We start from the raw sequence: 24,491 nt of genomic DNA, 5'->3' as shown, positions 1-24,491 counted from the left end.
ACATAAAATAGCCTTTCTCCAATAGGCCTTTGTAGATAGGTGTTGTGCATCATTTGAGGTGTGGGTATTCTGAATGTTCCTGCTCATGAAAAGACTGGACCTCCCATAGTTTCCTGGCACATTTCCAGGGCTTCCAGTAGTCCTCGTCTGTGTGCTGACACACCTGAGTTCTCTTGACCGGCCACTGAACCAGTGCAGCAGCAGGGAGGGAGACACACTTTGTGTGGTCAGTGGAGTGTAGCCCTGAGAGCCTGGACCCAGGAAGATCACCCAGTAATACAGGAGGTGTGCAATTGTACTACTCACGCTGTCGGCACAAAGCTCTGTTCATACAGTCACATTTTGTTTTAAGAGACACATTTATAATAAAAATGACATACCTTATTGAGCCCCTTGGGGAAATAGTTGTTTGGACAGCTCCAGTAGATGATGGTGCTACTGTGGGGTGTCAGTGTCTTGGACACCAAGACCAACTGAGCTATGTCAAATGTAGACCAGCAACAGTGGTGAGTAACTAACATTTATGAATAATATACAGATTTTCTATTTACAGTAATATTTTGTATGGTCTGAAACATTAAGACCTTAAAGTGCCTTGAGATGACATCTGTTGTGATTTGGTGCTGTACAAGAAAAACATGTTTGTGACATATGTTTTCATTTTATTATTAATTTTCACTTTTAAAGGTTTGTTTGCAGTGAAATAAGTTCCCAGTAAATATTTTCTAATTTTATAAATTTTAGTTTAACTGCCGTGCAGCCTCCAACATTTTCTTTTTTTAAATTGCTGTTAACTAAAGGGAATAAAATAAATAGTAAATAGTCAGATATTATTTTTTTAAAAACACCCCTTGGATCTGTACATAAATTAAGTTTTAAGTTAAGTGAACATTTTAAATTGCCTTATTTATTAAGAAAGAAAGGTTATCCATGAAGTACAAATCTTCACAAAATCTGTACATTCAAGTTATCAACATCATCAAATTTAATGTACTATTAGTATATAATACTTGTACTATATGTGCAATTTACTTAGTACTTCTAGTTGGGCTAAAAAAATGAAGTGGTACTTTTACTTATATTGAATAACTTATTTAAACAAGTACTCACACTTATATGAATCCCTCTGTCTCTGCATGCTGATATTTCCTGTTTGGCTCCACTAAGTGTGAAAGTGAAAAAAACAAAACAGAGAAAAACACATCCTCAAATGTTGGCATAAAAAGAAGGTGAATACAGATTAAAAACAGTTTAAAGACATGCAGTGGTGGCCTAAATATGCTACTTTTATTATGTAATAGTGATAGCATTTCTGTCAAAACAAACAAACATACAAAAATACATATGTATTGTTCCCTGCTATTAATTACTGGAAATAACAACTGAAGGAGCAACATGCTACAGCAGGTTTACAGAAAAATTCCAACCAATAAATAAATCAACAATTTCTTAAGAATCATCCAGCTCCCACTTCTTTTGAAATAAAATTATTGCTGCCTACCAAACTGATGACATATTCACTGACACTCCCAATCATCACTGTTATTTTTATGACTCCAGATTTTATCATCTAAATAAATTCAGATGTTAAAACACACAATGTGGTGACACTGTGACTAGTTTCTCTGTTCACACTGACACTGACACTAAGAGCTATGTCTTAACAAAAAGCACAGTCTGATAGAAATGTCTGTACAGTACAATATAATACAGTCAATTAAAATGTAAAGTTCTATATTAATGAACTTTTGTTTAGAAAATAATCAAAAGAACTGGCTTTTCCCACTGGCTCTTGACAAGCCTGGATTAAATCAAGATGAGTGTGTGTAATTCCACAGCAGATCACTGCATCCTAAAGGTTCAATTTTCAGGCTGACTGGAGGAGAACGTGGTGGGACAGGCTGAGGCAGACAGGTGACTTGCCAAGCTGCATCAGAGGCTTTGATGCTTCTCCCTGACACACGCAAAGCAAACCACAACACAGACACAGCTCACTGTTACCCAGTGTCTTCATACACATACACATACACATACACATACACATACACATACACATACACATACACATACACATACACATACACATACACATACACATACACATACACATACACATATTACACCAGGTATAGCTTCCTTCACTTAAAGGAAGGGTCTTCTGACTTATTTTTTTAGTCTTAGTTAGTACAAACAGTAAAATACTGCAAAAGACCCAAGGTGCTGTAACTATATTACTGTACGCTGAATTTTGGACTGAGGCCGAAAGAAAAAGTTAAACACGAAACATGAAACTTGGCCAACAAGCCCTCATCTGAATTTTGAAAATGATCTTCAACTCCTACTTCCTTGTGTGATTTTGAAACTCTGACATCATGGGTTTGCATACAACATTTGCCTTGGAAAAACCCTGGAGGGACATTTAGAAAGTTGAGACTCTTAAAAACGAGTTGACAGCATCGAGTGTCAGTTGATTACTCATTCAAGGTTACAGTCTTAGAGCATATCTTCCCCCTAAGGTTAAGTCATCTAAACATTAAATCTCACAAGTGTATCAGATGATTGAATCATGTCTAGATTAGTGGTTCCCAATCCAAGGCTTGGGACCCCCATAGGGGTCACAAATAAAATCTAAAGGGGTCATAAGATATTTATAAGATAGAATTAACATATGTTTTTTGGTACAAAATGATATTGATCTTGTTGGACCGTCCTATAAATATTAATATGTAATATTAATTTTATTATGGAATATTAGATAGTTTAACCCTTTAAGTCTTGAAAATAATTTGAAATATTTTTAAAGCGCTTTCATTTCTTGGTAACTTCTTACACACATATCTGGATGAAGCTTTCTAAAATCTAAACTGTGAAAATGTGTTTTTTTTATTTGCAGCTAGAAAAATAATTTTAATAAACTTAATAATAATATAATAACAATAATAGCATGCCTGCATGTGCACAGTGTTGGTCAGTCAGGTCACTTTGTTTCAGTCAAAAATTGCAACTTATTCAATACTTTGATTTATGACTAAAAATAATAATAATAATAATAATAATATCTCCATCAGTATCAGCTATAAGCTACTGTGTGTTCACTAGTTAGCAAATGTTAGATTGCATGTTAGTTAGCCTACTGTCTAAAATTATTCAGGTGTGGCTGGTAATTGGTTAAATGTAAGTCACCCAGCATTTTGTTTTTTCTATGCCCCAACTCTGTAAACTTTTATGCAATTGTTTTTGAAAATATGCATAAAAATAGGTGCATTTACTGTATCTGTTTTATTTATAATTAGTGCCGTGCTATTTTGTTTTTTGCAGAAAACATTATATAAAAGTAACTGGATATAATTAAGAAATGACAATGTTATTTAATAGTGTGAGAAGGACAGCTGTACATCACTTTTTCCTGCCTCTTAATTGCATCGTTTATACTTTTCCATCTGAACGTGGTTTACAATTGATATTTCCATTCAATCAGTTCCCTGACTGACTCAACATGTGCAACACTGGAAAGTGAGAGAGTGGAGACAACAGATGGTGTGTAGCTGCTCGACTCTGACTGCACCGGGTGCTGACACTTTCCACTTTACATTTTGTTTTTTTGCCTTCATCTGGGAGGAGTGCTGATGACATGACATTCCCAGTGTCAATTGCAGAAGTTTAAAAGAGGCTTCCAGGTGGAGTTAAAGTGAAGGAGACATGATTTAACATCCTGTCCTTGTATATGGGTTCACATGTGATCTTGACATAAGAAGCAAAAAGACGGACGCAGTGCTTTTCCAAATTAATTCTAATGATTTTTATGCCCTAACCCTAACCTGCCTACTGTCATGACATAAGTTGAATTGCAACAATCATTGACATTGCTGATGATACAGATGGATAAAAACTGCCATACTGATACACTTCCTGTATTTAGTGAACAGCTTAGTTTCTGTTCAAGGTGCCAAATATTTGTGACGGTCCAGTTGTCAGAGACTGCCAAAGCTGGTTTCAGAAAATAACCTAGAAACAACAGAACATAATATTACAACAACACCAGACATGTGAGACAAATACCAGAAACATGACATGCATTCAAACGTACAATCACACCACGTGAAGTGCTAAACGTTTCACTGTTATATAGCACAAAGTTTGCAGTCTTCTCTTGCAAACACTGATTAATGTGTCAGACACACAACATTTAATGACAGACACATAAGCAGATGTTTAAAATGCCATGATGCATGCTGGATTCATATGTTTACACAGGACACAATGGCACACATTACAAATAGATGTGGTAATTTGCAGTATGCATGAAGTCTAGTTCCATGCATCCTTCCCCCAGGGAACTGGAAAAGATTGCAAAGAGTTCTTTTAGCACTAGCTATATGGCTTATGTCATTACATAACTGGATCAAGTGGATTTTGTTTCCACGGCAATAGAAGCAAGCATTCTCCAAACTATACTAACCAGTTCCACACTGGTGCAAAGACTGTATAGTATAGGAAAACAAATTAGAGGCTTTGATTGTAGACGTACAGAACACAAAGGGAAGACAAATAAACATTTTATGGTAATGTTAAGGATAATCTTACATCTAATGACTCTGTGGAAATAATAAATAATAAGAGGTTTAGGAGTGCTGGTGAGTTACAAGCCAGACAGAAAGTCCTGGGGGTCTTTTCTCACGGTTTTTCTGCATAGCAGGATCGCTGGTGCTGAGAAAGGCTGGTGACAGAAGGCCCACAGGCAGACTGGTAGCTGGACCCTTCTTTCATCTTATCTGGCTCAGCGGAACAGGACATCTAACCTGGCCCGCAGAGGCTGGAGGGAACCTTTGTTTTAAACATGGCAGTACCAGCTGACAACAAAAAGGCCCAGTCTGTCTCTTCTCTTCAGCACCTTGTTTTATGAGGACAGCTAAACCTGTGTCTCTGTACAGCCTGTTTCGATGTGCGTAGAGCCGCAGTTTTTATCTGATGTTATATGGCTTAGGAAGATCAGATGATCAGCCCTGCTATTGCTATGGCTCAATGAGTTTGCACATCACAATGTGGTAATAATAATAAACTTAGCTTACTGTATGTGGTCCTAAAGCAGAGCGAGTGACAAGTCTTATGGTGAGGCATGTGGTGTACATTAGTAGAGTGGAGAGTAGGTGAAAATATAACATAAAATGTTTATTCAGATGGATGAAGAGCAAAAAAAAAGCAGGGAGAGGAAACGTGCGGAGAAGAGTGGATTGATTTTGCGTCTCATGCTACTGCCAGCTTAAATATCATAGTGTAGCTGAAATATTTTTATATTAAAAGTAAATCACAATGATTAGGCCACAGATCATCATCATCAAAGCTGCTGAAATCAATCTTCTTCTAAGTGCTGACATGCAGCCAACACTTCTGTCTCTGCTGCTGTGAAAGATGTAACTTAAGGGTATATTAAGTATGTGTTAAAATGATTTTAGACTTAGATCATTTTCCATGACTAAGGGGTGGTGAGTAAGCTTGTAATGGCGTTTGGGCTGGTGATAAATGGCTGCTTGGGTGTGATAGTAAGCTAATGATGACCCACAATCTGCTTGTATTCCTGGAATGATATCAGTGACTCAAACTGGCTCGCAGAGTGAACAGTGTGTTTGGGGCAAAGGTAATTGTTGGGTTTTATTGCCTAGTCTTACTACTGGATCATCTTTCTCATGACATGTGTCTGTTTGCTATGTAGTAAATATATACACGACAGCTCAAATGTTTGGGATCACTTAGATGTTTTATTGTTTTCCAAGGAAACACAACAACATGACATTAGTCTGAGTAGGAAATATAGCAAAAGAGCAGGACAAGCTGACATAGTCAGAGTTAGAAATAATGATGTTGATGGAAATGATGTGTTCTTCAAACTTTCCCTTCATCAAGAAAAAAAAAAAAACACTTTTGCAGCAATTACAGTTTGGCAGACCTTAGGTTGGCTCTTTTGATAGCTTTCCTTCATCAAGGTCCCTTCCACTGTGTACTAATCTCCTATTTTATCACTTCTACCATGCTTGACTAAAGGTTTTAAACACTGTTTTAGCATCTTTTCATTTGTTCTGCATCTCACAAATGTTCTTTAGTTTGATCTATAAACCTCAAACATAGACTCATCTGTAGACAACACCTTATTCCTGTCTTCCAGAGTCCAATGCGTTTGCTCCTTTGCCCATCTAAGCATTTTTTTATTGGCCAGGGTGGGATACGGCTTTTTCTTGGCAATTCTGCTATTAACTAAACTAACCTAATGAATGCCATGCTCCCTGTTGGCTCCATTAGTACTAACTGTTCTTAGCTGAGTAACACAATTGCAAAAGGGTTTTCTCATACTCAATTTGTCTATATAATTATTAATTTTAATTAGCATCCATACCAGGAAATTGATGCAAAGGACTGACAAATGCTGATAATAGGCTTCTATGGAAAGATGTAGATCATTCTTTAAAAATCATCTGATTAATTTTAATTGTGAAATGGATAAAATTGTTTGTGAATTGCATGAAAATGTGTTGCAGTTGCAGTAGCTGTATCAGGTTGAATCACCGCGTCTGTGTTTTGCACTATTGCACCTACAGTACCACGATCAAAACCAATTATGAATTATTATTTCCCTGTTTATACCTTACTCCTGGACAAAAACCAACAGGCCTTGTGTGATCTCTTTTTATTGATTTTTAATAAATCAATCAAAATAATTTTGACAGCGTAGCCTTTGCATATGTTTAGATTTTTGGATTACGTCCATCTGTATACTGCTGCCCTATTCCTGGCCAGTATCAGCCCTTTACTAATACAATAGCTTTGACTCACTCATTTATATGGAAACACACACATTGTCCTGATGCATATGACTTTAGCAGAATTGGAAGTTGAAAAAAATGGTTTGATAAAAAAAGACAGACAAAATGGCACCACACAGTTGTTTACTGTACCTGGCCTGACAGCTATTTTCCAACCAAACATAAGGGGGAGAAAACCCGGCCGACTGTACAAACACAATGGCATCCACCAGTGAATACATCAATGCTAAAAATAGAAATGTGGCAATATCACGTCCTCCATAGGTCGACAATCACTTTTTAGGTAATATGTCAACTAGTGCATGTGGGAGGGCGGGATGTGATGACTGTGACACACACTGATTGTTATTATTATTATTGTATCAACATTACCTGGGAGGTTTCTTCCCACTCTTTCACACTAGGTTCCAGTAGAGGAGCATTGCTTTATTTCCCAGAGTGGAACAGGGTGGGATGGCTTTAAGGCACCCAAATGCTTGTAAAAACATATTATCCATAGTGAGAACATTTTTCTATGATGTCACGTATTACAATACTATTAACAATAGCTGAACATTGCAATGCATCTAAAACAAGTCCCTTCACCGTCTTATTTGATGACTGTTTCAATCACTTTGGCTTTATGTGTTGCATCTTCTCTAATAATTGTATTATTAGTTATATTTAACCTGCAGCACAGGAAGGAAGGTAGCATGTGTTGACATCAATAAGCAACCACTAAACATATGAAAACAAAGGTCTGTCACTAAGTTCTGTGGAAAGTGCTAAATTCAGCACACACATGGCAAAGCTGAGAAGAGCTGGCAGGGCTTAGGCCACACAATGGGTAGCTGTCATTGCCACAATCGGGCGTCTGGTAATTACAGAACACACTCGGTTGGACTGTATAAGGAAGCCAGGGTCGACTATCACTGAAAAGAGATTTCACTTAAGTGGTGGCTGTCAGTGAAGCAGCACAAATCTTAGCGTTTGGAAGTGAAATGAGGCAGGATTGTGGTTAATGGTGATGTAAACCCAGCAGGGAAATAATGATCGTTTTCCCAGGAAAAGCTTTAGTAGTAGGTTTGGGCTCTTGGAGCTTTTTGGGTCTATAGCAATATCTGAAAAATTAAACAAAATCATTTTTCTACTTTAGATTATTTTTTATTATTTGTTACTTTTCTACATTTTGTAAAAATATAACATTGACAAGGTCCAGTCTATATAACAAGTACAGCTTACTGTTAATAATTGTATATATAAGTATATATTTTTTAAACCATGGTGAATTTTACAATCACAATATCATAATCTGAACCTGACGTTAACCATAATTTTCATGCACAGATTTGGTAAAAATAGGATTTGAACAAAATCAATCAACTTCACCGTTCCTTCCTGGTCATAAAGTTGTGTCATGTGGTAAAAATTAAAGCACTGCATTAATATAGCGCTGTTTTGCAAGTTGCATTACAATTTACTGCTCATTCATACAAACACTAACAGCACAGAGCTATCATGCAGGGTCAAACCATTTTGGGATCAGATCAGGGATACTTCATACTTCATTACAAACTTCAATGTATCCTGTCATTTTATTTATTTATTTTTTTGCTATCCTTGTATAAAAGTCAACTCAACATTATAAAATAAATGTCCGATTATTTTTGGACTGTCCCTGGAGTCATCAGGGCTGACATATAGCAGGAGTACTAGAGAGACTGTGCTGTTGCTATTAAAGACAGAATGAAATTTAAAAGATGACGTTTGTTTAGCCAACCTACTGTACAATCCTCAGACATGTTGTTACGCCGTCTGTTGACAATTGAGTTTAAAATGTTTGGGTCTGACGTTCAAACCGATCACATCATGAGCTGTGACTGTCAAAGGTATGAATCAGTCAGCAAAAAATGCTGCTTAATCTCTTTACAATTGACTATCAATAAATCTGTTAAACCTGTTTGTGTCATAACTACCCTAATCTATGACTCTTTTAAAACAAATGATGTAAAAATCCCACTTCTTAGCAAATGCAGTGGCATTTCAACACTATTTCTTTGCCTTCTCCTGTGTAGTCACTGTGCTACGTGATGCTGTCTTGGCATTCATCTAATTCTTCTGTTGTGTTGTGTCCATTCCACAGGCTTCTAAAAATCTTGATGTTCATGCATGCTAACCATTTATCTGATGTAGCAGACTCTAACAGCCCCTTCTGAGAGATTTTTCATTAGATATTACACTGCGCTGCAAATCCTCCCCTCCCTCACTCAATCTTTTCGTGAGAAGACAGAGTGCAACAGAGAGTTGTCAGGGCAGAGCCACCGCACGTAATGGTTGCGCTGTAACAATAACCCGTCGACAGCTCATCTTACCAATGAACACCCTCATCTGTTCCCATCTACTGAGCAGCCTGTGTGTAATATTATTAACACAAATAGATGCTTAATAAATAATTTCTCATTTTTATCTGTAAAAAATCTGTAATAATCTGGCGCTGCTTTATCAGGCGTTTTAAATGTCTGTGCAGCTGCAGAGAAAACTTTGCAATTGTATGTTCGCGTGCAGGTACACTGCACATGTATGTTTGCTTTCAAGAGACCGAAGACTACAGAGCACTTCCAGTGCAACCTTGTCCATCCAGTTTGGTGTGTTTCATTCAGCCTGACACACACTCCATTACCTGGTTGCAAACAGGAATGTAAACTACAAAGAATGTTGAGACACACAGCAAAACACAAAGACTTTTATGAATGGAAAAGTCTTTCTCACATACCATTCATAAATCCACCTGAATGTACTGTACATGCATGATGTGAGCCTGAACAAAGTTAGCCCGGGTTGCAGAGAGGACAAATGTTGTAATGTGGTGAATTAAAGTGGCTTAATGTTGCTATGTAAGACACCTAAATCAATCAAGCTAAGTCATGTACACAGCTCGTATTGCTTAAGGTGCAATAGCTGTTTCTTTCTTCGGGAAAAGTTGCAAACCCATGCACAGCGATTGCAATCAACAGTTTGTGATTGAGTTTGTGTCCTGTCCCTGGGAGCCAATCCAAACACGTTGAGGAAGCATATGTTCCTGCAGTATGGCAAAGTTATCTGAGGCTGTCAGTGCACATCAAAGCCCTGCTGAGACAGAAATAATCCAGAGTGACAGGCCTGCCCCTCACCTCCCTGTCAGAGTACCAGAGACATGACGGCACTTCTGTTTTTTTCCAATCTTAAGCCAGACAAACAAAACAATCCCACACAGTCCTTCCAGTGCTTTGTACACCACATTAGTGCCTTAGCAACTGGGTAGATGATGTAGCAACATGGAAAGTTGCAAATGAATCTAAAAATATGATGTGCACTACATGGTTTTCTGCTTGAGCAACTGACAATAGTTTGATCATACTGTACAATACATAAAAGATATAGAGACCTAAGACCATTCTGAGTGGACGTAAGACAATGCATCAGGTCTTGATATGTTATTTTATACGAAATAAGCCGTTAGAGTTAGACAAGACAAGATGGAGGTCACCAATGCCGACGTCTAACTGGAGGTCAGTCTGAGTTATTAGAGCATGTCAACCAAACACACACAAACAGTGGCTAAGGAGGAGCGCCTACATACATTTGACCTCAATTAGACCTGTCAACGTTTGTGTTGTAGGTTCAGTGTGACTATCATGCACATACACATTTTTTTAAGTTGTGTATAAACTTTTTTAAAGGAATATATTTTTGAAAAGTGCCCATTGTTTCCAAATTTGAATTATTCCTGGACTGGAAATTATGCCATTCATACTAATGGAAGACATCCTGGAACATAAAGTATTATTCTCCTTTTAGCTTCAGTAACTCCTTAAAAAATAAGGAGTTTTTTGTTTAATTCTTTCACTTTGCACATTGTCATTTGTTAGTTTAAACATATTGCACGGCACCACTACCACTGGCAAAACGGTTTATTGCTCACTCTTCCATGCTCCACAATCCTTGGCCGCTTTTCAGATTTATTGGCGTGTACCCGGACCACTGGTGACACCTTTATCTGCCAACACGCTGTGACATTCTCATGATGTTGTGGCAACATGATGAGAACGTCATGCTTGAGGGAGCCGTTGTCACTTTTAAATCTTTTTGTGTTTGTGTGTGTGTATGAGACCGTTTCCTCCGAACAAAACAGGGGACCACCACGCTTTATATGTTGTGGTTCTTTTGTCATAAAGAGGACAAATCACCACTATTGTTGTATAACATAAGGTTCCACAGCCGTCTGGGGCCTGAGTTTGATCTTTAGGGCCAATATACCAAATTGGATGCTGAGCATTTAAAGTTGAATGATTTAAGTAATTAGATGCAATAATTAAAAGATAAAGTGACATGTGTAACAAGTTTAAACGCTGTAACTGATCACTTTTGTTTCAGTAAACATAATTACTATATTTTACTGCTGAGAAGAGAAAGTTAGTCATCCAAAGTTTTCATTGATGTATTCATGGGTAGAGACTTTAAGAAAACTAGAAGGAAGCTGTTTGTTGCTAAATTAAATATGATCATAATAGTTTTTAGTGGATGTAGGGATGGCTTAATGATTTAGGTATCAAATAATTAAATATATTATTATTGAATAAAAAAAAATAGATACCTTTTCTTTTTTAATTTTATAAAACTACAAAACATAGTGCTGTGTGTGTGTGTGTGTGTGTGTGTGCCTGTACAGATCCCTGCGGCTGGTTTTTAGCTCATGATAAGGTATGTTTTGCTGCATAGTGTCTGTATTCCTCCACCCTTCCTTCTCTCAATAGAATCAGATCCACTGGGACTGTATTTTATTTCTGTCAGAGGTTTTCGGTCTTTGAGGGGGAAGAGGGATATGGGTGGAGAGGAAGTAGTTTGTTTCCACTGTAACTTATAGCAACATATAACACAGTTGATTGTATTTGTCATGGTCTTTACATTGTACAAAAAAGACAAAAAATAAAGACGTCTCTTAAATTTCTAAAAGAAATTAATTATTGTTCCCTGGAGACTCTTTATATTTTACATCCATCATTAATTAATATAAGGAGAAACCCTGAAACAGTATGACAGTGATTTAAACTACAGTGATTCAAACAAAAGATACAGGCTGAAATGCACTAAACAGGTCCTGTGAATGTCAATATATTCAGTGTATTTTTCAGCAGTTGTAGAGCTAGTTACAATTCAAGTAGGTATAATTTAAATGTATAAAATAAATAAACAGCGCTGAACAGTTTCCCCTGTGATATTTACTTGATGCCCTGATGAATAAAAACGAAAAGAAAAGTCTGAGACTGAACGAGCAAAATAAAAGTTTATAAAAAGGTTTAATAAAAAGTCTTATTTTTATCACACTAATCTGTTTTCTTGATTTTTGGGAGCTGAATGATTTTAATCCTTAAACACATAAATAAAACACATATATTACATCATAATCTAAAAATTAGAAAATATTACAATTACTCTACAATTAAGTGTGCACAAGCATCTAACAATAATATTCAGATGAAGCACTGTATTATGTCATTTTTACTTATTTATTTGTACTGGCTCACTGTTTGTAAATCATAATTTCTCTCACAGTGTATGCTGTCAATCTGCACCATCATTTAACAAACAGGAAAAACCAGGAACAAAAAGACAATCATGCACTAATCTGACAACATCTGACAAATAATTGAATGATGTATCGGCAGCAAACGTAGCGACAAACGTAACACCCGTGTTCCTGTGAAACAACAAACCTCAGATGAACTGCACACAGCTGCTGTCAGTGGTGGAGTAGTTTCTTTAAATACTGTACTTGTGTAACTTCATTTATATGATTTAAAATACTACTTTTATGATTAGTTTATTTACCATTTACTTGTGTGCCAAATATATGAAGTTAGAATAAAATATGGTGCTATATTATAAATAAAACTACAGAATGTGCTAAAAGCAGAGTTGAAATAATCAGTGGACTGATATATTCCGTCATTACTAATATTAATTTAATAATAATAAATAATTTATTTGCAGTTGTTTTTAGGTTTGTGTTTCATTTGGACTATAATTGTTTTATGCATTTTTACAAACTCTGAAATTGATAATTTCATTATTTCATAATGAAAATATTTATTTGTTGCAGCTGTTTAAAGCAGTTATTTATAATATCTCTAAATTCATATTTTGCTATCATGATGTGCAGGGCAACAACACATGTTAATGCAGCCCCCTCCTAGTGACGAATACAACCTCCGCAAGAGATTCGTTTCTAAAAATCACAAACACCAAAGCTCAACAAATGCAATCTCATGAAGCCAGTCTTACTTCCAACAGACGTGTGTGCGGAGAGTTCCAGTATTGTCATGGTTGAATCCACACAAAGTGTTTCAGTAGGTTCCCATGCAGGCATCAAAGGTAAGAAAACAGTGTGACCAGCCATCGACTGTAAGGATTCTGTTTCTTCAACATTATCTATGTGGATCTATATTCAACAAAAACACCCAAGATGAAGCAGATTCACTGAGGCTCTTTTCCTACTGTTGAGCTCCATAGTGTTTAGTAGAGGAAACATCAGAGCGTAGGTACACGTCCAAAGAACCACTGATGCTGTGAGAGGATCTCAGAAAATAGCAGAGCTGATGATGTGAGTGTCCACAATCACAGGTCACAGGTAGACAAGCTTCCTCCAGCACCACATCCCTGTTTGCATGACACTGACATTCAGCATCAAATATTAGAATAAAATAGTCCAAACGGTCGCCTCCGTGTAAACAAACACTGTCTTTCACTTTCTTGGGCAGGCAAATCAGATCATCCCACATTTGTGGCCGGGCATTTTATACACTGTTTGTTTTCACATGACTGGCAAAATAAGTCACAGTTTAATGCTTCAGAGGACTGATGCTGGGTTTGTTTGGGCTTTTCCAGCCATGAAGACACAAACACAAGACAGCAATTTGTAATGTGATACAAACACACACTTGTCAGTGTGTGCTTTTATTTTGTACTGTTTCGAGATAACCACTGTCAATGGAGTTTTTTGTTCTTTTATTTTATTTTTAAGACTATGATCAAATTTAACGGAATAATGCATGTGTTTAAAAGAAATGTGTGAGTAGCAGGTCGGATAATTAAAGTTCTGATAACGTTTGGACGTGTATCCCCTCAGTGGGCTAATTATCACTCGTCGTGGCTCCATACATTCAGTTTCTTAGATAGTGGCTGCTCCCGTTTACAGAGCACAGGGACAAGACGCAGCACCTCGCGTGACTTCCACCTCTGCAGGCCACAGCCTATCGTGAATAACTGTCCTTCATCATTATTGTCTTATAAAAACACCAAAGACAGGGGCAGGGAGGGGGTCGCTGAGGAGAGGCTTAGCTTCCCTTAGAGTGCTGCTTCACCTTTGACCTCTCATGGGGGAAAGAAATAAACACAAGGGGGGAGACGGCTAAGCTTCAGTGACTTTTAATGACAGACCTTGTTTGGGTTAGAATAGCAACACTGTCGTCACGCAGAGACGAGATAAGATTAGGCCTCATCAGGCAAAGGAAGGAGAAGCGGCAGCCTCTGTTGCCGGGTTTTTCCTCTGCATTCGTTTGTACATGATTTGTGTTCTTTACACACTGTTCGCTACTCTCAGATGTGAGCTGTGCATCCGAGGTCACTTGGTTCATCATTTCCTGCAGGAAGTGGCCATTTGTAAGCACACCGAGGCTTGGAGCAGCATTATGTGGATGCAGTTTGGTGCAGAAAACAGCAAAGAGCAAAAAAATGTATCTTTTAAAATGTGTGGTCCTGATCAAACCTGTCATCGTCCTTCATTTTCAGATAATCCTCAGTTCATTCCTTTCACACAGTAATCCACAAAAACAAAACACCTCCGCCTTCATTAAAAGCTATTCAGGTCCTATTCACTGGTTATTTTCCATGGGCTTCTTGTCAGTCTCTTCAATTAGGCCAATAAAAACAATGACTGACAACAACAGTTACAAGGGTAGAACTGGGCAAGGCTTTTTTAGTTGGCGTGGATTTGCAAAGCGCAGTCATGCGGCGGAACGTGTAATAAGCCTCTCATTCTTTCCACAGAGGCACCAACAGTTCAACTGGACTCCGCAGACCCCTGAAAAAGGTTTCGCCCGGCTAAGACAAAAACATCTGACATGCACGTTGATTCAGAATTCAGACTGAAATGCCCTTTTAGTGTGAGAATGGAGGGGAGACGCCTTCACGGGCTGCTGACTACGCTTTGGCAAGGGCCTCCGTGGCACTTGGCGAGACAAAAAAAAAACCAAAAAAACAGACCATACAGATAGAGGTACCTCAATGAGCACTCAGTTCATCTGCAAGGTCATTAAGATGCTTGAAACACTCATTAGCATCATTGTCATGGACTTAGATTGAGAGCTGCGTTGTTGTGTTTTTCACTGTTGGTATAGAAAAGGAGAAAGCACTTTGGGCTTCTGGGAAATATTGGGATGAGAGTTGCACGGGGGGGGGGGGGCGGGTTGTTGTGGGCAGTTTGACATTTGGAGTCACTGAGGTCATTCAGTCGTAATGAGGCGCTCGCAGTCGAACCGAACTAAAAGGGTTTGCCCCCGTGCTCAACTCTCCCTGACTCGTCGCCAAGCCAGATGACAGTTGGGTTTGGTGGCAGTCAGACCAATCACACAGCGGCAGGTTGCTTCATCTCTAATGGACAGTAATTAACAAGGCAGGGTTATACAGGCAACCCTGATTTGTGTGTTTGTGTGTGTCTCTCAGCGTGTGTTTCAGCATGTGTGTGTGTGTGTGTGTGTGTGTAGACCTGTGGACTAGTCTTTCTCCACACATGCTGTCCCCACTGAAACATGTAGAACACTGAATGTGACGGTGGGGGATCAAATTAGGGAAACAGGAAACAGATCATCAACTCATTTTGTGAATATAGAAACCAAATAAATCTGTATTACTATGTCATCATATCATCATCATCATATGCCTGATGATTCATTTTCAGTTTTTCCGATTTGTTGCCAACATTTCCTGCCATTAAAGCAGCATTATTAGATTTTTTATTTTTAATTGGGAGCAGCAGAAGGGCTTTTTGCCTTTTCTTGTTTAGGATCATGGAAAGTCCTGCTTTTATTTTTGGCTAGTTTAAGAGCAGTTTGCAAGCATCAGTCTGTAGAAACTAAAACAAAGTGAAAGATGCTAAAACACTGTAGTGCTGAGGGAAACTGCAGAGCAGTAGGGATGGTCTCTACGAGTTTTCTAGTTTTCATTTTTGCCTTTTGTCAATACATGTGATCAGTTGTACTTGTCAACTGACAGTGGGTCACAATTGCTCAAATATCACTGGCGTGTTAGAAGCCGCCTCAAAAGCGGAACCAAGTCTCACTCTGTGCCTAATCCTGGGAAACACACGGCAGCTGACCTGTGTTTGGTAAAGCTGTCAAAGGTTTTCCTTCCAGTTGTCGCCTCTATGATGAAGCACATGTGCGTGACTGCTCCACAACTTTAGAAAAGCCCTGGGCAGTCCCCCTCTGCTCCTCTGTTTTCCCCAGAAGTTCACAGCATTGATTCAGAGAGTGAGATAAGCCGGGTAAATACTGTAAAAGGCGTGCAGCTCTCGTTCATGCTTCCACTTATTATAGCCATAAATCAAAGCAGTGGCTCATTTCATGCACTGTTCCTGTTAGGAGATGATGTAACTTCCTGATAGTACTAACTCTGATTTCCCATGTTTGAAACTATTCCCCGAATGTGAGAGATGTTGGAATCGGGCACGATTGCTGATCTGTCAGGCTGGAACTTTACAGTTTAACTGTGCCTTTGCTGTCTGAGCAAATCATCACCTGCACACACCTTGCTGGGCTCCTCCCCGACCTCCATGTTCACTCACACGCGATCAGCAATAGAGCTGTCAGTCAAGCAGGAAACTGATGTTGAAACTGAACTCGCTAGCTGTGAAGAGCTCGGGGGGGCCCGAGGAAGAGGCCTCCAAATGGGGCCGCCTATAGCTCTGTGTTCCACAGCTGAAGCCAACTCACTGCACCTTTGAGAGGGATTACATCAAAGGTTTCCCCCCGACACACAAATGCAGGGCTTCAGGGCTAAGTTTAGGAGTCTTACACACACAGTGGGTTTATTAAGAAACAGCACTGATCCATACAGTATTTATAAATGTTAATGTTGGGATTCAAATAGAGTAAGTATTTTATTTTTTCCTGTACAGGGAAGAAAAGATGCTCTCCCACTTTCAGCAGGATCTTCATTCATTTGCATTTTAATCTAAATCTTGTTTTACATTGGACTATGTGCTGAATTTGTGTTGGCTTTGGATGGTCCTTACAGTTACACACTAACAAAGGCGAGTCTTATGCCTATAGGATGCTCAGGATCACACAGACAGGGAGACGGGTTTGTGTGTGTATGGATCAGAGAATCTCTTGAGAGCGGGTGTATCTAATAAATAAAATTGTAACTGGTTAAAGCAAATCCTGCAAATATTAAATAAATACCGCATTTGCAGTTTTCCTTCACTTCATTTCTGTTTAGTTATAACATCCATTCATGCATGTAGCGGTACCCGCCCATCCTTGGGGGTCACGGCGGGAGCTGGAGCCGACCCCAGCTGACACAGACCTGGATAGGTCATCACAGACAGACAGACTGCCACTGGACTGGGGCAAGAAGAACCTGGAGGAAACTCAGGCAGATACGGGTCAAATATTCAGACTCCACACAGATCAACCCCAACAAGCTGCAGGTTCAAACCCAGAACCTTTTCACTTACTTTCATTAATGACCTTAATTAATTATGGGTTTGCATCAACGCAACTATTTGGACTCGTAAGAGGATTAGAGCAAAGCTCAGCAGCTACCACATGCTTTTTACTATGAACTAGGGGTTTGGTCTAATTACTGGATCCTGCCAGTAAAGGAGGCTGGGACCACGTTACTCATTCCCAAGCTTGTCTCCACCCTCTTGGATTTATTCACCACTGGAATAAAGCAAGATCACATGGATACTGTCAATCACAGTGGACAAGCGGAGGCACTGGACTCAGTAAGTGTCTTTGTCGTGATATTTCGTTTTTATTGTTTTCGATTATTAATGTTAGAATTTAATATTTTATCATCGTGTATTATGTTACTGATACTTCAAAGATTTAGAAAGGTAATTAGAGATAATATACTGCTGTCAAGAACAGATTTAAAGGCAAATCATGCGATTGTTTTGTAGATACATGATTAAGACGTTTAGTAAAACAGGAAACAGCTGTTTTAAAGTGTTATAGTTCAAATGTATAATTGAATTATACACACACACATATATATATATTTTTTTTGTCAACATAAAATGATTGGTAGCTTGCATCAAACTAAAAGCAGTTTAGCAGTTCAGAGGAGCAGCTGAGGGTCGGAGGACATCACCGGGTCTGTGTGAGCCGCTGTCCGCGGTGCTGAAGCGGGATCCCCGCATCACGACACAGCCACAGCAGAGCAGGAGGGCCCGAGCAGAGGACAGGGGTCCGACACATCCAGGGGGGGGGGGGGGGGGGAGGCCTCACCAAAGAAATAAACCAACAATCATCTGTTGGTCTTCATTGTTGCAGAGCGTTACAGCCACATCCAGCATCGTTATGCGAACATTAACAGGAGACGGTCCGGGGTCCGGAGTCCGGAGTCCGGAGTCCCGCACAGACTGACCGATGAGCTGCATGTTGATAATTAGGGGAAATGAACTCGGAACACGGGGTTCACCTCCTCCTGGTGGCTCGATGAGAAAGCGCACACACACAGTTACACACAGTTAGAGGTTTTATTGAAACTAATTCAAAAGGAAACGTTTTAACCGGAGTCACTAAACGCTCAGTTAAAATGTGTTAAAATGTGTAAAATACGACGTCACACCTACGTCAAAGAAGTAAACACAGGCCTGAATAAGCGTTTCATTCGGTGTAATAGAGGAATCACTCATTTTAGGATGTTTGAACTCTGACTTGTGTCTGTATTAACTCCCTCAGGCTGCGACGCGCCCTTTGATTTCAAGCCTTGTTCCTACAAACGCTGCTGAGGAAGCAATAAAAACCCAGAATTAAATTAAATTAAATTAAATTAAATTAAATTAAATTAAATTAAATTAAATTAAATTAAATTAAATTAAATTAAATTAAATTAAATTAAATTAATAATTCACAGTCGGTTATTATTATTATTATTATTATTATTATTATTATTATTATTATTACATAAAAGCATTGCTATTATTACTACTTACTGGTACATTAAAAAGCACATTTATAGCTGAATACTGATACCAATGCATCACCGAAACCACAAGTACTCCCAATAATAATAACAATAACAATAATATTATTAATAACAATAACAATATAAACACAAATATCACAAAATATCGCCTATTAAATTGTTACTTTCCGTTGTCTCCATTATAGTTCTTCAACGTAGCCCTTATTAATAATACTATAAATAATAATAATAAAAATAAAAAGTCCTTATTACTGTAGTATTATTCCGTTATAAACTATCTCAGCTCAGCTCAGTTGATTTTAGTTATCTCAGCTCTGCACAGCAGGTTGCTCCCTTTTACTATAACTCCTATTGCCCTTAGTGAGGACGGGAGGGGAGAGAGACAGAGAGAGAGAGGTGGGTGGAGGAGGAGGAGGTGATGGTGGGAGGGTGGGGTGACATCCTTTGCAACAAACCTGCCCACTGTAACAAAGCTCGGGCGCTGACGGTCCGTGATGCTGCGCTGTTTGGGGATAAATGAGTTCACTCGGTGCTGTGGGGCTTCAAAGCAGCACAGACAGAGACAGACAGAGAGCAGGGAGCTCACACACACTCACACACACACACACACAGTCTGTCTGTGGATGTCCATCAGGTTGCACACACTGTTGATTTGTAGAAGTTTTTTTTTTTTTAGATTACTAACATTCAAAGTGAAACATGTCGACTCTTCATTTATAATACAAGTAGAATTGAACTGTATAGATACATATAATAGAAACTGCACATTTTGGATAAACTGCGGTATTCTTTGATCAGCAATGGACATGACCAGGTAATTGTCTCCACCTGATCATATTCCTGGACCTGTTTTCTTTTCTTTTACAGTGTATCCTACATTTGTGCATTTGATAGTAACATGTGATGTGCTCCTATTCCCGCTGCAGGATGCCCATCATGGATGTGACACTGGAAGGGATTAATCCAGCATGTGCCAGACCTCTGATAGCAGTCTGCGTGACTCTGCTGTTCTCCTTCCACCTGTGGCGCTGGCTCAGGCAGCGCTCGATCCCCGGTCCGCTCCCCTGGCCGCTCATCGGTAACGCGGCGCAGATGGGGAAGGCACCGCACCTGTACTTTTCGCGCATGGCGAAGAAATACGGCGACGTGTTCCAGATCAAGCTGGGCTCTCGGGACGTGGTGGTGCTGAACGGGGACTCCATCAAACAGGCGCTGGTCAGGCAGGGATTTGATTTCGCCGGCAGGCCGGACTTCACCTCCTTTAAGTACGTGTCCGGCGGGGACAGCATCGCGTTTAACACCATCACCGACTGGTGGAAGCTGCACCGCAAACTGGCTCAGTCCACCGTGCGGATGTTCTCCACCGGGAACCCGCAGACCAAAAAGACATTTGAGCACCACGTCGTCTGCGAGGTCAAAGAGCTGCTGCAGCTGTTCGTGGAGAAGACGAAGGGGCAGCGATACTTCGAGCCCATGACGTACGTGGTGGTGTCCACGGCCAACATCATGAGCGCCATGTGCTTTGGGAAGAGGTACACGTACGAGGACGAGGAGTTCAAGCAGGTGGTGGGAAGGAACGACCAGTTCACCCGCACGGTGGGGGCAGGGAGCATCGTGGACGTGATGCCCTGGCTCCAGTACTTTCCCAACCCCATCAAAACCATGTTTGACAACTTCAAGAGCCTCAACCTGGAGTTCGGCGCGTTCGTCCGAGATAAAGTGGTTGAACACAGAAAAACCATCCAGCCAGGCGTCCTCCGGGACATGACAGATGCTTGTATAGTGGCGCTGGACCAGCTGACAGATAAAATGGGGGGCTCATTGGAGAAGGACTATGTGATCCCCACTTTGGGGGATGTTTTTGGAGCAAGTCAGGACACACTGTCGACTGCGCTGCAGTGGATCGTCCTCATACTTGTCAAGTAAGCAGCCTCTCTCAAGTTTTAGAACATAAATAATAATAATAATAATAATAGTGAATCAGAGCCAACATCCTGCTGCTAACTGTCCAGACTTGAGGAAGTTCAGTAGCTTTTCTGTTATGTAACAGCCTAGTGGGGGGGGGAGCTGAGGCGCAGGCAGGTTCTGGCAGCAACACAAAGAGCTGAAACTGCACACCGGTGAAAGTGACTCAAGTGCCCAGTCAGCATTTCACCACACAAGTAATAAGAGCTTTGCCAGATTTCACATGAGTTCATTTTCTAATTTTGCTTGATTGTTTAATCCCAGTGCCTCCATCAGCAGGCTGGTGTAACACGACGCCCTGAGCTATGATAGCAACTCTAGTTCTGGAGAACTTTTTAATAGCTGTGCTGGGTGATGGAGGGACGTATTCAAATGTAATGACATGGTGCGTTGTCTTTACACTGAATGTCAGGTCAGGTGTATCGACTGTCCTCAGGGTGTGTATTTCATACATGCGCCTCACCTTCTCACCTGTGAATGTAGGTATCCTGAGATGCAGACACGTCTCCAGCAGGAGGTGGACAAGGTGGTGGACCGCAGCCGCCTCCCTACCATCGAGGACCAGGCACAGCTTCCTTACGTCATGGCCTTCATCTACGAGATGATGCGCTTCACAAGCTTTGTCCCTCTAACCATCCCCCACTCCACCACCACAGACACCTCCATCATGGGCTACACCATCCCAAAAAACACAGTCATCTTCATCAGCCAGTGGTCCAACAACCATGACCCAGCCATATGGTCCCATCCAGAGACCTTTGACCCCCAGCGTTTCTTGGACAAAAGTGGAGCTCTCAACAAGGACCTGACCAGCAGGGTGCTCCTCTTCTCCCTGGGTAAGCGACGCTGCATTGGCGAGGAGGTGTCCAAGCTGCAGCTCTTCCTCTTCACGTCACTCATCGCCCACCAGTGCCACATCACTGCAGACCCGGAGAGACCACCCAAACTCGACTACGACTATGGTCTGACTCTGAAACCTCTTGCCTTCTCCATAGCAGTGTCTCTGCGCGAAGATATGACGCTGCTGGACGCAGCTACCACACATGGCCTTTCTGAAGAGGTCAAGGGGTAACCCTCATCATCCTCCCAAACAAAAAACTGAATAAAATCCGAACTATTATGAGAAAAAAAAAATGAAGGTTGAATCATAAAAGGTTTATGAACTTCATGTCATGTTTGTGGGCTGATATTTATAAGCTGAATACTCAGGCTAACTACTAATTGTTTACAACATTGTTTTAAATGCCTCAATTGGCAGTGAGCTGACGATGAGCGATTAACCAGTTGTAATCACTGAATATTTTAATTTATTTTCATGTATTATAGAGCCAGATAGAAACAGACATGGCATTGGCTTTGAGCATCCACGCCACATTTCACGCAACCAGCAGTTCACCTGTGGTGAATTTCTTACTACCAACCTAAAATGTTCAGTTCTAAAATGTAGTTTAGTAGCTTAAAAGCTTTGGTATATAACCTTTAGTATATACGTTTCTCAGGAAGAAGAGCTAGAAATGCTGAATGTTGTTTTGACTTAAATGCTTCTAAAAAAAAAAAAAAAGTGGTCCAATATACTCCTACTGAAACCTACTGCAGATGCTGTCTTTAAGGACACGGCATAAGAAAACAAAACTTTAAATGTGTAGGGTTAAAACAAATAAAAAACATTCACTGAGTTATTTAATCTCCATGCTCATGATGCCAGTACAATTATTTCTTCTTCACTTTGCTTTATTTACAGAATTATACAAGCATTAGACTCTAAAAGTCCTTTTTGTTGAATCGTCTATTTGCTATCTCTCACTACTGCACTGACTGTAAGATCTGAGATTTGATAGTTTGTTGGCGTCCTACTCAAAATCTCAAAAGATGGATCCCAGCGAAAGTCCCAAGAATCAGGGTATCTTTCTAAAGACCACTGAAAAATACTTACACAATACAATAGCAGAGATATACACCGTACCAGGCAGCAAAGGTACAGAAAAGTAACTAAAAGTATGTAAATGTAACATAGTCAACATGATGGGGGCCAAGAAATACATCAAATCCCAAAATTACAGTATCTTTACCTCAAATGTTTCTTTTCTGAGTTAAAAATTTACTACTGCTTGCTGAGCAATACAGTACTTTAAGCTTTTGAATACATATTACTAATATATTACTAAACAGTAGCTGTGATGTTACTCTTCTGAGTATTTCTTAATCAACTTGCTTTAAATGTGTTTGTATTATTGTACCGTTGCATAATAAAAAGGCATTGTAAAATGTTTTGTGTGACTTAATCTAGTTGAAGGGGAAAAAAAGTGCCATAAAAAAATCTTTGCAAGGAAAGTATGATCCAATACACAGCTAAAACTATACTTCTAAAAAGTTAGCTGCAGTATTTATAGTAAAAAAATAAATATATAGATAAAAGCATGTGACACCAGAGTGATGCAGTACATGATGCAGCTCAGGCAGAGCTGGTCAACATTAGAAAACGCGACCCACTCTTGGCATCTTGCCAGGTGAGGTGGGAACAAAAGGGACGTGTTTGGGAGATCCCTTTCTCTGCACAGCGCTTTTATCTCACCCTGCCAGAACATCCTGTGCTTGATCAGTGAGGGGCTTGCAGCCAGACAACTTTCAGAGTGCGTGACAAATTCAGATAAAGCAACAGCAGACGATTACTGATACGGCGGCTGCGTTCGCCCTTCTTTTACAAATACAAAATGAAGACTCAAAACTAAATAGTGCCAGTGAAGGTATGTGTGGCGAGGCTCCAGCCATAATCTCCATGATTCGAAAAAAGGAAAACAAGTTTGCTTTTGACTTGCTTTGCTGGAATACACCGTCAAGCTAAGCCGACAGATCGTCAAACACAAATGAGCGAAAAGGTGCAGAGAAGCTGACAATGTCTTGTTTAATACATCCCCTTCAGTGGCATGATGACTTGAGTTACAATTAAAGACTATATCAGCCTTCAGGGGTTATTCCTTTTGTGGCGTTTCCCTCCTTGCATTACAGGAAACTGCAAAAGGAAACAAATATTTCTACTATATACTGTAGTACAAGCACAGAGCTATGATATCCTCCAAATTCTAGAAAAGACAAAGGAAACACAACACTCTGATTAAAAATGGCAGGATAAATGTGACATGTTTGTATAAATGATGCAGAAACACATACGAAGAAGGGATAAGGGGGATAAGCCTGCTGAGAAAGATGAAATATTGCATGTAGCAGTGTTAAGACATATTCTATGTCATTATGTCTTAGACCTGTCAAGACTGCATTAAACTAATTAGGGAGAATCTCTCTATTTAACCTTGTATTCTGCATTGGCTGAGGATAAAACATGCACACATGCAGGACACACACACACACACAAGATCCGTCTGCACTCTGTCAGTCAGAGTTGTGTAACTTTAACATTCCCAAGCTAAGATGAGTGCAGGGATATATGGAGACCTGAGTGAATGTCAGTAAGATTGTGCA

The 24,491-nt window shown here is 39.8% G+C and overlaps 1 protein-coding gene across 1 annotated transcript; it reads left to right on the top strand.

Moving 5' to 3' along the window:
- The first annotated feature begins 19,115 nt into the window (after positions 1 to 19,115).
- LOC113159621 (cytochrome P450 1B1) lies at positions 19,116 to 23,265 on the top strand. Its single transcript, XM_026356414.1, has 3 exons — positions 19,116 to 19,863; positions 19,976 to 20,971; positions 21,498 to 23,265. The coding sequence occupies exons 1-3, from the start codon at positions 19,850 to 19,852 to the stop codon at positions 22,084 to 22,086; spliced, it is 1,599 nt and encodes a 532-aa protein (XP_026212199.1). The 5' UTR covers positions 19,116 to 19,849; the 3' UTR covers positions 22,087 to 23,265.
- The last annotated feature ends 1,226 nt before the right edge of the window (positions 23,266 to 24,491 follow it).

This window comes from Anabas testudineus, chromosome 15 (genome assembly GCF_900324465.2).
Source record: "Anabas testudineus chromosome 15, fAnaTes1.2, whole genome shotgun sequence".
NCBI classification, from domain to species: Eukaryota; Metazoa; Chordata; class Actinopteri; order Anabantiformes; family Anabantidae; genus Anabas; species Anabas testudineus.
The sequence above is the reverse complement of the archived record's forward strand: the minus strand, read 5'-3'. Positions and strand labels throughout refer to the sequence as shown.